The following is an 11,601-nucleotide window of genomic DNA, read 5'->3' on the forward strand; positions in this document are numbered from 1 at the left end:
GAGTGCGATAAAAATGATATTCGTAAACAAATTTGGGAGCGATCACGTACATTGCGCGTGATTTTTTTTACCGTTGAAGTTTCATTTTACGTTGATTTTCGCGAACCACCACGTACAATTTTAAGTGCGTTGAAATTGAAGTTATTCCTTTCTCTTATGACTAACTTAATGAGGTTTTATACAAAATCCTAAAATTTTACAGGGATTACCGTTACAGTAGCAAGTTACACATAAGCTGCGAATGCAAATTGTGTGCGAGATGGTAAATTCCCTGAAGGATTGGCACACGCAAATACGCATCAAATCTCCGACAAAAAAAGACAAAAGGATGATATCGTATTCGCATTAAGACCTTTTCAAGAATAGTAAAGACAGAATACAATACAAATGCTTAAGTTGATAGAAAAACAAAAATACAAACGAATTAAGTGCAATATAACTCTACAAACAGAAAAATTACTAATCTTTCTTTCCAGACTGTAAATCATCAATCTCTCGATCGATTCTTTGAATAAACTCGGTAGACGAGGTGAAATCTGAACACATCATCTCAAGGGCAGCATCATAAGACTTGTTAAGCTCATCCATGATTTTCTAGAAAATTCGAACAAAGACTCAAAGCTAACAAGTCAATGCTGACATACCATGTAGTTGAGGAGGTTGTTGGAAATTTGCAAATCCAATTGGGTGAAAAACTTGAACGCCTTGTATTTTAAGTCGCGAGTCTCTTTGTCGACGGCATCAGATTTTCTACACGTAAAGGCAATGTCAAAGCAAAGAATACTATGAGATTCAAAGCTAGGGCAAATATGTGTTCGCTTTTATTAAACCAACTGCTAGAGTAAAGTCACTAGATATAGAAAGTACCGCAATCATCCGCCATTTTTGGGCAAATTTGCTGCCAACTTAAAAAAATTTACAAATAAAATCTGAATAGCTGTAATTTTTTATAACCTAACTTCATAGTACTGTCATGTTTTATAAAAATATATACAGATATCTCCAAACAGGTGGAACAATCCCTAACATTAAAGTTACTAGAATCTGGTAACTTCCGCCATTTTTGGGCAAAAATCGTGCGTTCTCTCTCTAACACACGAGCCCAATGGATTGCGGTACCTTCTATATTTAGTGACTTTATGCTAGAGTTTTTGTGCATCCATCTATTGACACGGATTACTACCAAAAAAGTGCATTTTGAGGTTATGCAGTGTTGGCAAGGAAGCACAAAATTATTGCAATATTTGGTGCGTTCGTTTACTAGTAATTATAATTAAAGCGAACAGATATCTGTATGGCGTTGAACTTACTCCTTTTGAATTTGCAAGATGTTTGGTGGTAAGGCGTCCATGTTGGGTCTTCTACTCTTCAAATCGAGTAGCTCATTTTGTACAATGTTCACATTATCAATGGCAAGTTGCTTCTCCTGAAAGATTGCACTTGCAGGTTAATGTCTTAGTCTTAGTGTTCTTGTGTTTAATATTGTTCCATAGTGATCATTAATGGCTTTAATTTTTATGTATATTTTAATAGTTGTTTTGTTTGTTTCATGTTATGTTTATATATACACATACACACACATTGTAAGTACCAAAGTAATTGTATGACGAGTGCAAAAATTACTATTTAATAACATGAAAAAAAAGAACATGAAAAATGTAATCGACCAAAAGCACTTACGCGCTCGAGTCTTGCAATATGGTGCTCCATTGTGAACTGCTCTTCGGCCTCTATTCTAGTGCACACATCTAATTCGCTGTTGACCACCTCCAGCTGTTTCTCTAACTGAAAAAATGAATAGTAACTACCGCTCTTCGATGATAGTTTCCAACATTACCGTCTGACACATCTGATTAATTTCGGTTAGTGCGTTTTGTTCCGCATTTAGCTTTGTTCTCATCTCCGCCGCTTTTTTATTTAATTTTTGTAAAATACTGTCGAAGGTCTACAATCGAATTGGGGTAATTTGTGGTTTGCCTGCAAGGATTTTACCTGTGCAGTATCACTTCTCATAAATCCACTTTCGATAATTTCCAGTTCTTTCAACGAAGGATCCAAAATTTTCATATTTCGAATGACGTTGTTATAGTTAAACGCGCTGGATTGGATCTATTCAAAGTAAAATTGTTAATGCCATTTGGACCACGCAACACTCCAGCTAGGGTACCTTTTGATTCAGATCGGATAGTTTCCGATCAAAATCGTACACACAGTTCTTTTGCTGATGACTTCGTTCCTCTTGCAACCTAATAACATTTTTTAAATCTTCAATTTCACTAATGAGCTGCTTTTGATCCGTGATACTATACAATTGGTTACTAATGGCGTACTTTAGGTTCTTTTCCATTGCGATCAAATCTTCTAATTCCTTATCTGCAACAAACGACTCGATCACTCACGGTACGATAAACGTGCGAGACATACCTAACTGTTCGCTCTTCTTCGAGATAGTCACCTTGTGCAGGGTAATTTTCTCCTCAAACGCCTTATTGGAGAGAAGGAAAGCTTCGCATTTATTGTGTAAAGAGTCACATTTCTCCTTTAACGCCTGCAAGTCAGTTAGTATAAGAGATGCGGTTATGTGGTAATAAAACAGAGATGTGACAATTTAGTCGGTTACACATAGCTAGAACATTCTCGAAAACAAGTTCTAATAATATTCCCGAGTACGTGTACTTTATTTTTAGCATAAGCTATCAGAGGTGGCTATGGGCAAGTTTGTCGAAAATGACCGGCATTGTCACAATTCCAACATTTCGCAGTCGCATTATTTCTGGTTATGCTCGAGTTGCGACATGCAAGGTGAGGTTCAGACACTAACTGTACGCTAGTACGAGGTGAACAATAGCGTTGTGCACGCCAATAACTTTCCTCAACGGATCGGTCATGACGCATTGAAATTGACTTGATTTAACCGTAATGCAAAATCACGCATTTGATACCGTTAACCTTTTGTTCGAAATCGTTCACGTTTTTGGTGTAATGTTTGCTTAATTTATTTTTACATGGTCTTTGACTAGAAGTAATATTCATAGAAATTGTTGATAATCCTATATATGTGGAAATTACAGATTCATATGATGTATATACTTACTCACTTGTTTTCTCCGCAAATGAAGCGGTCACGAGGTAACCAAATTAGCCTAATGCCGTGATTCAATGATTTCCACATAGTTTGTCGTAACATTGAATTTGCCTACAAGGCCATGTAATTTTCTATTTTGATCCTAACAAAAGGATTTTATTACACCAAAGATAAGTCGCATTGTGTATACTTCACTTTCTCAGAATCTTGGTGTATCTGCTTACCTAGCCCATTGTTCCCAAAACTTGTTTTTTACCTAGATGTCCCCTCTTCAAGCCTATATTCTTTTTTCCCCCGGCCTTTTTTGATTTTTATTCGGTGAACTCCTATTTTCAAAGTTATTCTTACAATAAAACATTTCTCGGGAAAACACATTTTCTTATTAATTTTGGTGCGTAGAATCCAAAACAATTCGTACTTTTTCGAGTAGTGATTTCAGTGGAATTTAGGGAATTTCAAGACTTAAATCAATGTTAAAATGTTATTGTTGTCGGAAACCAATTGTGCCCAGAGAAAATTAAAAAAAAAAAGAAATTGTTTAATTTGAGCTAGCTAGGTGTCTGTTGGCTGGTATAGTGACCGCATATCATTGCTCAAGAATTATTTACTTGACGCCCAACGTGAGGTCACAGCATTAACTATTTGGCGCCCAACGTGGGGCCACAGCATTACTTATGTGGCGCCCAACGTGGCGCGACAGCATTAATTATTTGGCGCCCAACGTGGGGCCACAGCAATATATATGCACCAATGTAGGTAAATTGTGAATAACGAAAACGACTTCCACTTTTAACCCACCATATTTTCCATCCGTTTCCTTTTATTTACTTCGGCATAATCGATCACGCTAGCTTCCAAAGTACGACATCTCTGCTCCGACTGTCTTAGCCGCTCTAGATCGTTACCGAAGTATTCCCCTGAAATTTAGTTTTTCGTACAAACCATGCCCAAAGGTAAACGTTATTACCTGCTGTATTTTCCAACTCCTTGAGTGGTTTCACCAACTCACTGCTCGACTCCTCCATCATATTCCATAAGTTGTACATATCCATAAAACATTTTAATGCGGCCTGCAATTACCCTATAGTTAGTCATGGTAGAGCACCACAATTTTAATTACATCCTGCAAAGTGGTCCCATGCGACTTGTCATCACTGCTGGATTCGATGACATCATGCAACCATGCCAAAATTGCAATGACGGAAGGCCACGAGTGAGGTATATTCACTAAAACTATCAATGCAATTCCGTGTTAAAAAGAACTGAACGTACCTGCTTTCATAAGTGACGGTTTCACGCTGATCGGATAGCGAAACAGGCGTAATCGCGACGGAACTTCCTCTATGTAATTCTCTCGATTTATAATGATTCTTTTGTCGATCCTTCGAAAATACGCAGCGGTTACCGCAATGAACATATCCGTCGGCATTCCGGCCTTGATTGCGTTGTGATCGATCTGCGGTTCGTTGCGCGCAAAAAAGCTCCTAACCTAGTGAAGCCCGTTAGTCACTTGACACCCTTGTTACGTTACACACCTTTACAAGCTGTTCGTACTGCCATTTCTTATCGCTAATCGGCCTACTGTCTTTTTTAATGGATGAAAGAGTCGGCGATTTTCCAATGGATCTTCCTCCGGATTGGGTTAGGGGCGTCTATTATAATAATTCACCAATTACAGAAGATTTTTTAAGGTGGTCACTTGAAAAGTACTGGTGAGCAACAGCTTCTTGTGATTTGCCAAGTACTTGCCAAGTGCCGCATAATGTCATTTGAGAATGCAGTTAAACTGATTTTCCTACCCGCAACAAAGATCCACTTCTTTGACGACTGACACGTGCCGGTTCACCTAAAGTGCTCTTGGTGCGCTTGCGATCGATCGATTTCTTTCGACTTGCCTGCCCCGTATCCCTTAAACGGTCCTCTTTAGATATCACAATGAAATTGGAAAATATTACCTTATAGGAAGTCGAGATAGTCTCGCACCATTCGATGGTCCAGCGCTGTGGCTTCTCTCACGTCTCGCGGCTGACATTCTCGAAAGTACAGCCACAGAACAATACACACATTTATGAATACAACGGTTTCCAAGTTTTCGGTGATTTGTAAACAGCTAAACACCCAGGAGGAAATTGAGAAAATTCGTTACAATTCAAATGTACGTGTTCACAAAGAAACTTTACACGTAAATAGTTGCCTCTCTCTCCCACTTGGGCTGTATTTCAATGAAAAGAGAGGTTAACAAATCTGTCATTGAATCTGTCTAAGGTACAGACTACAGAGTAAATTTTTAATATATCACAGAGTAGAGTAAATAGTACCGGGTGATTCATTAGAAGTGAGGACAATTTGAATTTCCCGCAAATAAAAAAAATTGTGAAGTGGGTACTAACTGATGATCATTTATTTAATTGCAGTGGTGTATCGTCATGCTCTCAGGAAATCGTTTACTTATTTATAATCTACAAATACTGCTTCTGTTTTACCACAAATTACAAACTAACACTAGACACAGTCATGTTTGGTACATATTTTAGTGCATCAACTCTAAAAATTGTTCAAAATGGAAAAAGTAATAAACCGCAAATAGCACACAACAATTAACGGCGACACTGGTTTCTTAAATGACAGTCATGACAGAAGAAAATTACTAACGAAATTCAAACCGTCAATCTAATAATGCAAAAAATACTAAAACCTTACGCGCGAAATTCAAGCGATCATCACTTCTAATGAATCACCCGGTATTTTACATTATTAGCCAGGTAAGTGAGTTTTTACTGGCGATAGGAGAAGTTGACTGGCGAGCCGTCAGGCGAGCCTGTCATCTCCTAGAGCCAGTAAAAACTATTACCTGGCGTATAATGTACAATATTTTATTTGTTACTCATTTGTAAACAATAGTAAACGTAAATTTCTTAAATTGATCTCGAAGAAATGTCTAAAATATCATATTATCCATGTAACAAAGACTTCGCATTAATTCTGGCCAATGAAATTACTAGTCGCTTAATGTTATTCGTTTGTTTTTATTTTGATAATGTTTAAACGTCAAATTTTCGCTGCTTGTACTTCGAGAAGGGGAGAGATCGACGCGACACGTGGCGGAGAAATATGTAACTAACCTAAACGGGATAAATAATATGCATTATGGCTGAATGTACGTTAAATTCGTCCTCTTTAAAAAAAATAAGAGCAAGAATTATTGTTGTGTGCCTCAGTGTTTCACTGGATATGAAAGGGGTATATCAATGCATCGTTTTCCTATTAAAAACAAAACATTAAGTGAAAAGTGGAAGATAAAATTAAAAATAGGAAAACCATAACATCTACCATGCAAGTTTGTAGTAAGCATTTTGATTCAAGTGATTACTTTTTACATGGTAAGTAAACTGTAAATCATCATGTCCACATCTTAAACAAATTTATAGGTTATCAAACCCAGAAACGAAAATTGAAGAAAAATTCTGTGCCCTCTAAAATATCTGGCAGTTCATCGTGCTGTGTTGAAACAAAACCCTTCTTCACGTGACAGTAGCGATTAATAGATTCGTCATCTTCAGAGTATAAGTGTAGGTACTTTCTTTTTACCCCATGCTTGTTGCAAGTCAGTGCAACTCAATGTTTCTAATTCATACCTAAAATATGTGCATGAAGAGATTATTACAGAATTATATTGATTCTTACCGGTTAACATATATGAACACTCCTGTAATATGTTTACACTTGCCACCTGCCCCCACTTTACAAGAACAGCTACACTGCCAATCTTTAGGTCCACCTGTATGTTATATATAGGTATATTATGAAAAGTGAATCACAATTAAATACTTACTTGGATTTAAAACAATACGTACAGAGTGAGGGACACCTGTTAAATTCGACGTTTGTAAACACAGTGCAATAGCCTCACTTTCGTTTTCGCTGGTAGTGCCACATAAAATAATATGCCCTGCTTTAACAAGGCACTCGCCTTCAATTAGTGGTCTTTGTGTCCGTGTCACTAATAGATCCGCCAAAGTAATCATTGCAATTAAAACACGGCAAAACAAAGTAATACTCAATGGTAATACGTATGCACGATACATACAAAACACAATTTAACCCCGTTTACACCGCCCATTTTGTTTTGTGGTAGCGCCATCTGTTATCACTTCCCTTCTCGAAATGGCTCGTTTTGGTTACACTAATGAAGATTTTTTCTTCCTTTTTTTGTATTTTTGTTTGAAACAAACCGTTATTCCTCAAATTTGACGTTTAAACATTATCATAATAAAAACAAAAGAATAACATCAAGCGACTGAATTTTTTTATCAATTTGCCACAAGAAATAACTAAAACATGGAATATCTCGGAAACCGTTTGAAGCAGCTTTTGACATTTTGCATCAAATTAAATGTCTGGGAAAAAGGAAAACAATGGTGAAGAACAAAATGGGGGGTGCCATTTAAAAAAATGGGGTTATGGATATTTAAAAATTGAGAGCTTTGAAAAAGTGACGTTGTCTCACTTTTTTAGACGGTTTCGTATACCATAAGAAAATTCGATCTTTCCTTAATAAAGCATTGAGAACTGTTTTGCAATATCTCTCACCGTTTTCGAATAATACATTTTTAAAATGACCCCTGCAAATTCAATTTTTGACATAAAAACTTGAATATCGACGAAGCCTTTGGAGCCAAGGGTCAACTATGGGGTATCGTTGTACTCCAAATTCGACGTAGAATCCGAAAATGTAGAAAAAATAGGGGGTCCCTATTTAAAATAACAAAGTTGATGGCTACTTCCGGTATTTCCGGAAGTGGCGCCATCTTGAAAATATTTTAGTTCAATTCATCATGTGCCAAGACCCTTAAAGAACTTATCAGTTTATTTTCATTTTCAAAGGTTTTCCATATCCTAACTGACGCTCGTCAAGAATGACCCTGTATATTGATCATACCGTTACGTGTAAAACTTCCTTTAGATTTCCTTGAAAGTAATATTTTGATTGGTCGAGACTACGGTTGTACTTGGGGAATACCGGTTTTTAATGTGAACTCTACATAAATTTGATTGAATTTCCTTTCCATTTTCCTTAACGACTAGATAACAGTATTATCAATGATAGCAAGGTTATCTTTATCAGTTATTTTTCGAAAATCGATTGCCGATCATTTATCTCTTTGTTGTCCTATTTGCGGTTGATAGTGGAGAGTGAGTCATTTTTAAGTGCACATCTATTGTTTTGTGTCCACTACGCAGAAATGTACAACATTATTAATTGCAAGGCTTTGTTGGAGGAGTTAAAGTGTAAACAATGTTCCAAGTTTCTGTCCGTTCTTCCAATCTATTACTGCTCGGCGGTCGGAAACATTTGCGGTCGATGTGTTTCCACCGTAGATTGGATGATATCGAACGGTACGTTGGAACGTGCAGTCGCCTACGAAGCGGTCGCTAAGTTTCTCATTTTCCCCTGCGCAAATTATAGTAATGGCTGTCAACAGAAGCTGCGAGTGGACGAGGTCGAGCAACACGAGAAGATGTGCGCCGCTGTTCCGGTTCGGTGCCCCTTCAATGTCGAGTTAGGGATAACGTCACTAAAATGCGACTGGAAAGGTACGGCTGTAACAGTATCGGCTCACTTAAACACGGAGCACAAGGACGCCTTGCAAGTGGGACTGCCAGTTTTTGTTATGAACGTCTTCGACACAAACGTCAAGCATTTCTTCACCACTCTTGAGGGGCAAACATTTTTGCTTGTCTCCAAGTACGTGAAGGATGTAAATAAGTTTTACTTCACAGTTATGTGCTGCGACACGGAACCGAATCAGCGTTGTTACCGGTTTCAGCTCGAGATCGGAAGACACAATGATTACTTTTTGATCTTCCGAAAGCCGAACTTGGAGAGATTTAGTGACGTTCAGAACATGATCGATAACCCTGAAAATATGATCAGCGTCGATGTCGCGTCCCTCTTAACAATGCTGGATGATCCTTCTGGATTGATCTATTGCAAAGTGGGCATTTCCAAGAAAACCAAGAAGGAAATCGCGGAAATCACTGGCAAACCCGATCCGCCCACTCCCAATCAAAATAATCCCAAACCGAAACCGAAGAAGTTCCCCGGCCCTGCAGGAGGCCCGCCGGTTAAGCCAAAAAATAAATTTACACCCAAGCCTAAGACCCCCAACGTAAATGTGGGAGAGCCCTCGCAAGTGAAGATACCGCCACTGATGCCCGAACAGCCCGCTAAGAATCGAAGCAAATTCTTGGAAGAGCTGGAGTGTCCCGTTTGTAATCTCTACATGGTCCCTCCGATCTTCATTTGTCCGACGGGGCACAGTCTCTGCAACAAGTGCAAGCAAAAGCTGAACACGTGCCCAACGTGCCGTGTTCCCATGCAAGACACCCGTAATTTTACATTGGAGAAACTTACGGCGACCGTAAGATACCCGTGCTGTTACACGGATTACGGGTGCACTGTTGTTCTGCAAGCCGATCACATTAAAATTCACGAATTGCATTGCAACTACGCGTACGGTAAGTGCCCGATGAAATTCGTCGCCGCATGCGATTCCAATGACGTAGTCGACGTGGTCGGCCACATACGAGAGAAGCACCCCCATATGTACATCGAACCAAATCGACAGTACGCCAGGGATATCGGATCGGTAGTTACGACGTCCTATTGGGCGACATCGGTCGACGGTCAAATATTCGTCATCTGCTGCAAACACAGCAATACGACCGGTCCGATTAAGTTCTGCGCCCTGCATGTTGGTCTCAACAGTAAAACTAAGCAAAAGTTTCGCTTTCGTTTAGAATTTTGTGACCAGACTTCCAACGGGTTGAGATTCATAGTCAGCCAGCTCTGTAAGGAGTTTCCGCAGAATCCGAGTGCAGCATTAAAGAATTGCTTCGCCATACCGTTAGATATGTTGGAGCCGTTCATTGTAAAGAAGCCCAATCCGCGTTTATTTTTCAAAATTTATATGGAAAAAATGTAATAGTTTTTGTATTTTTTGTGCCTATAGATTTATTGTTGGTTGTTCAAAATAAAGTGTTGATTTAGTTTCTGACACTCGTCTTTTTTTTAATGTTTTATGGCTTACAAATAGATAGATGTTTTTGGGGATAATTATTAAAGGCAATATTATTATTAGATATACTGTCTAAGGACCTTTATCACTGGCGTTTTCTCATCACGCACCATTTTTTTTTGTTGATTTGCTTAAAAGTTGCCAAAATCTCGTTACGATGTTTTAAAAGGTGATAAGAAATTTGATTCGGCTCAAAGGACCAATGAAGTGCTCATTTTTATCATCTTAAAAGTGGTATTTTAACAACAAAAAAAACTAAATGTTGACATTGAAGGATTTATGGCAAATTGGCCAAGAACTTCAACCTGAGCTGCTTCATTAAGCAATCTTGGTTGCTGGAACATACGGACAGACCAACAGACAGACGACCGACCGCAATGCGAAATTATAAACAATAGCTCTTAAAATAAAGAACTAGCAGCGTCCCAAATTTTATATGCTTTCTGCGTGAATTCCGTCCGTCCGAGGGTTTGAGATCTCTGCATTCAGGCCTTGTAGAAGGCTGCGGTTTTTTTAAATAGGTTTCAGCACAAATGTGGGAAAATAGAAATGTCGAATAAGTTTCTGCGCAAGCGCATCCTAACTTGCGTGCGTGAAGGTAGCCAGTTCACGATAGCCAGTACGCGCCAGTACATCAGTACTCTGTAGTACCGTTTGAGTACTATCTTAAAATGACAGCAAAAATTTACTACCTATGAAGAACGCCGAATTTTTATGTACTGGCTGGCGGGATTTGGAAGCTAGCCGAGTACACTGGATATCGATAACCCGCACATTAATATACAACGGTACTATTTAGTACTTCTTGAGTACTGAATACATACACAATCAGTTTCTTGGTACCTTTAAGAGTTGCCTTGTACTGGCTACTGTCCAAATTCCACTAGCCAGTACTCGATAAATGGATAACCAGGATATAAACAAACAGTAGTACTATTTAGTACTGCTTAAGGATTGATTAAATATAAAATCAGTTTTCTGATACCATTAGGATTACACTAGTACCGGCTACCTTCCAAATCTCGCTAGCCAGTACAGTGGATATTGATGTACGGGACATAAATAAGCGATAGTACGATTTCGTACTTCCTATGTAGCAATCAACTGAGTGGTACTTTTAAGGATTACCTTGTACTGGCCATCGTCCATATGCCGATAGCCAGTACACGGGAAATTAATAACCAGGGCATAAGCAAACAGCAGTGCCATTTAGTACTGCTCATGACTGATTCAATGTGCGGTTCATTTTTTAGATAGCTAGGATTGCACTAGTACTGTCTACTTTCTAAATCCCGCTAGCCAGTACATGGAATATTGATGTACTTACGGTACATAAATAAGCCTATGAGTTTGTACTTTCTAGATAGTAAATGTAAATAGAATTGTGTGCTTTAAAGATACTTATACTATGCGATCAAAAATGATTGTCGCCTTTGG

The 11,601-nt window shown here is 38.5% G+C and overlaps 2 protein-coding genes and 1 long non-coding RNA gene across 3 annotated transcripts; 1 reads left to right on the top strand and 2 right to left on the bottom strand.

Moving 5' to 3' along the window:
- Nucleotides 1-329: 329 nt before the first annotated feature.
- On the bottom strand, nt 330-5,308 carry LOC116181491 (kinetochore protein ndc80-like). Its single transcript, XM_031501872.1, has 15 exons — nt 5,041-5,308; nt 4,885-4,993; nt 4,621-4,737; nt 4,358-4,574; nt 4,206-4,312; nt 4,053-4,155; nt 3,884-4,002; nt 2,425-2,548; nt 2,168-2,373; nt 1,993-2,109; nt 1,838-1,945; nt 1,681-1,785; nt 1,311-1,426; nt 645-750; nt 330-594 (listed from the first exon to the last, which is right to left on the bottom strand). Exons 1-15 carry the CDS (start codon nt 5,115-5,117, stop codon nt 460-462), a joined length of 1,866 nt encoding a protein of 621 aa, XP_031357732.1. The 5' UTR covers nt 5,118-5,308; the 3' UTR covers nt 330-459.
- Nucleotides 5,309-6,559: 1,251 nt separating this feature from the next.
- On the bottom strand, nt 6,560-7,241 carry LOC116180230. Its single transcript, XR_004147100.1, has 3 exons — nt 6,918-7,241; nt 6,770-6,863; nt 6,560-6,720 (listed from the first exon to the last, which is right to left on the bottom strand). It is a non-coding gene; the product is annotated as an uncharacterized LOC116180230 (long non-coding RNA).
- Nucleotides 7,242-8,082: 841 nt separating this feature from the next.
- On the top strand, nt 8,083-10,143 carry LOC116180826. The gene is made up of 2 exons (XM_031500963.1): nt 8,083-8,482; nt 8,553-10,143. Exons 1-2 carry the CDS (start codon nt 8,382-8,384, stop codon nt 10,069-10,071), a joined length of 1,620 nt encoding a protein of 539 aa, XP_031356823.1. The 5' UTR covers nt 8,083-8,381; the 3' UTR covers nt 10,072-10,143.
- Nucleotides 10,144-11,601: the final 1,458 nt, after the last annotated feature.

The sequence above is a fragment of the Photinus pyralis genome, unplaced genomic scaffold (genome assembly GCF_008802855.1).
Source record: "Photinus pyralis isolate 1611_PpyrPB1 unplaced genomic scaffold, Ppyr1.3 Ppyr1.4_LG9, whole genome shotgun sequence".
Classification (NCBI taxonomy): Eukaryota; Metazoa; Arthropoda; class Insecta; order Coleoptera; family Lampyridae; genus Photinus; species Photinus pyralis.

Coding starts and splice junctions, on each gene's coding strand:
- LOC116180826 (XM_031500963.1), top strand. CDS start 8,382: ATGTTCCAAGTTTCTGTCCGTTCTTCCAATCTATTACTGCTCGGCGGT. Junction 8,483..8,552: donor AGATTGGATGATATCGAACG/GTACGTTGGAAC, acceptor CGCAAATTATAG/TAATGGCTGTCAACAGAAGC.
- LOC116181491 (XM_031501872.1), bottom strand. CDS start 5,117: ATGTCAGCCGCGAGACGTGAGAGAAGCCACAGCGCTGGACCATCGAAT. Junction 4,994..5,040: donor CTATCTCGACTTCCTATAAG/GTAATATTTTCC, acceptor GGACCGTTTAAG/GGATACGGGGCAGGCAAGTC. Junction 751..1,310: donor ATCTTGCAAATTCAAAAGGA/GTAAGTTCAACG, acceptor CTTTACGTGTAG/AAAATCTGATGCCGTCGACA.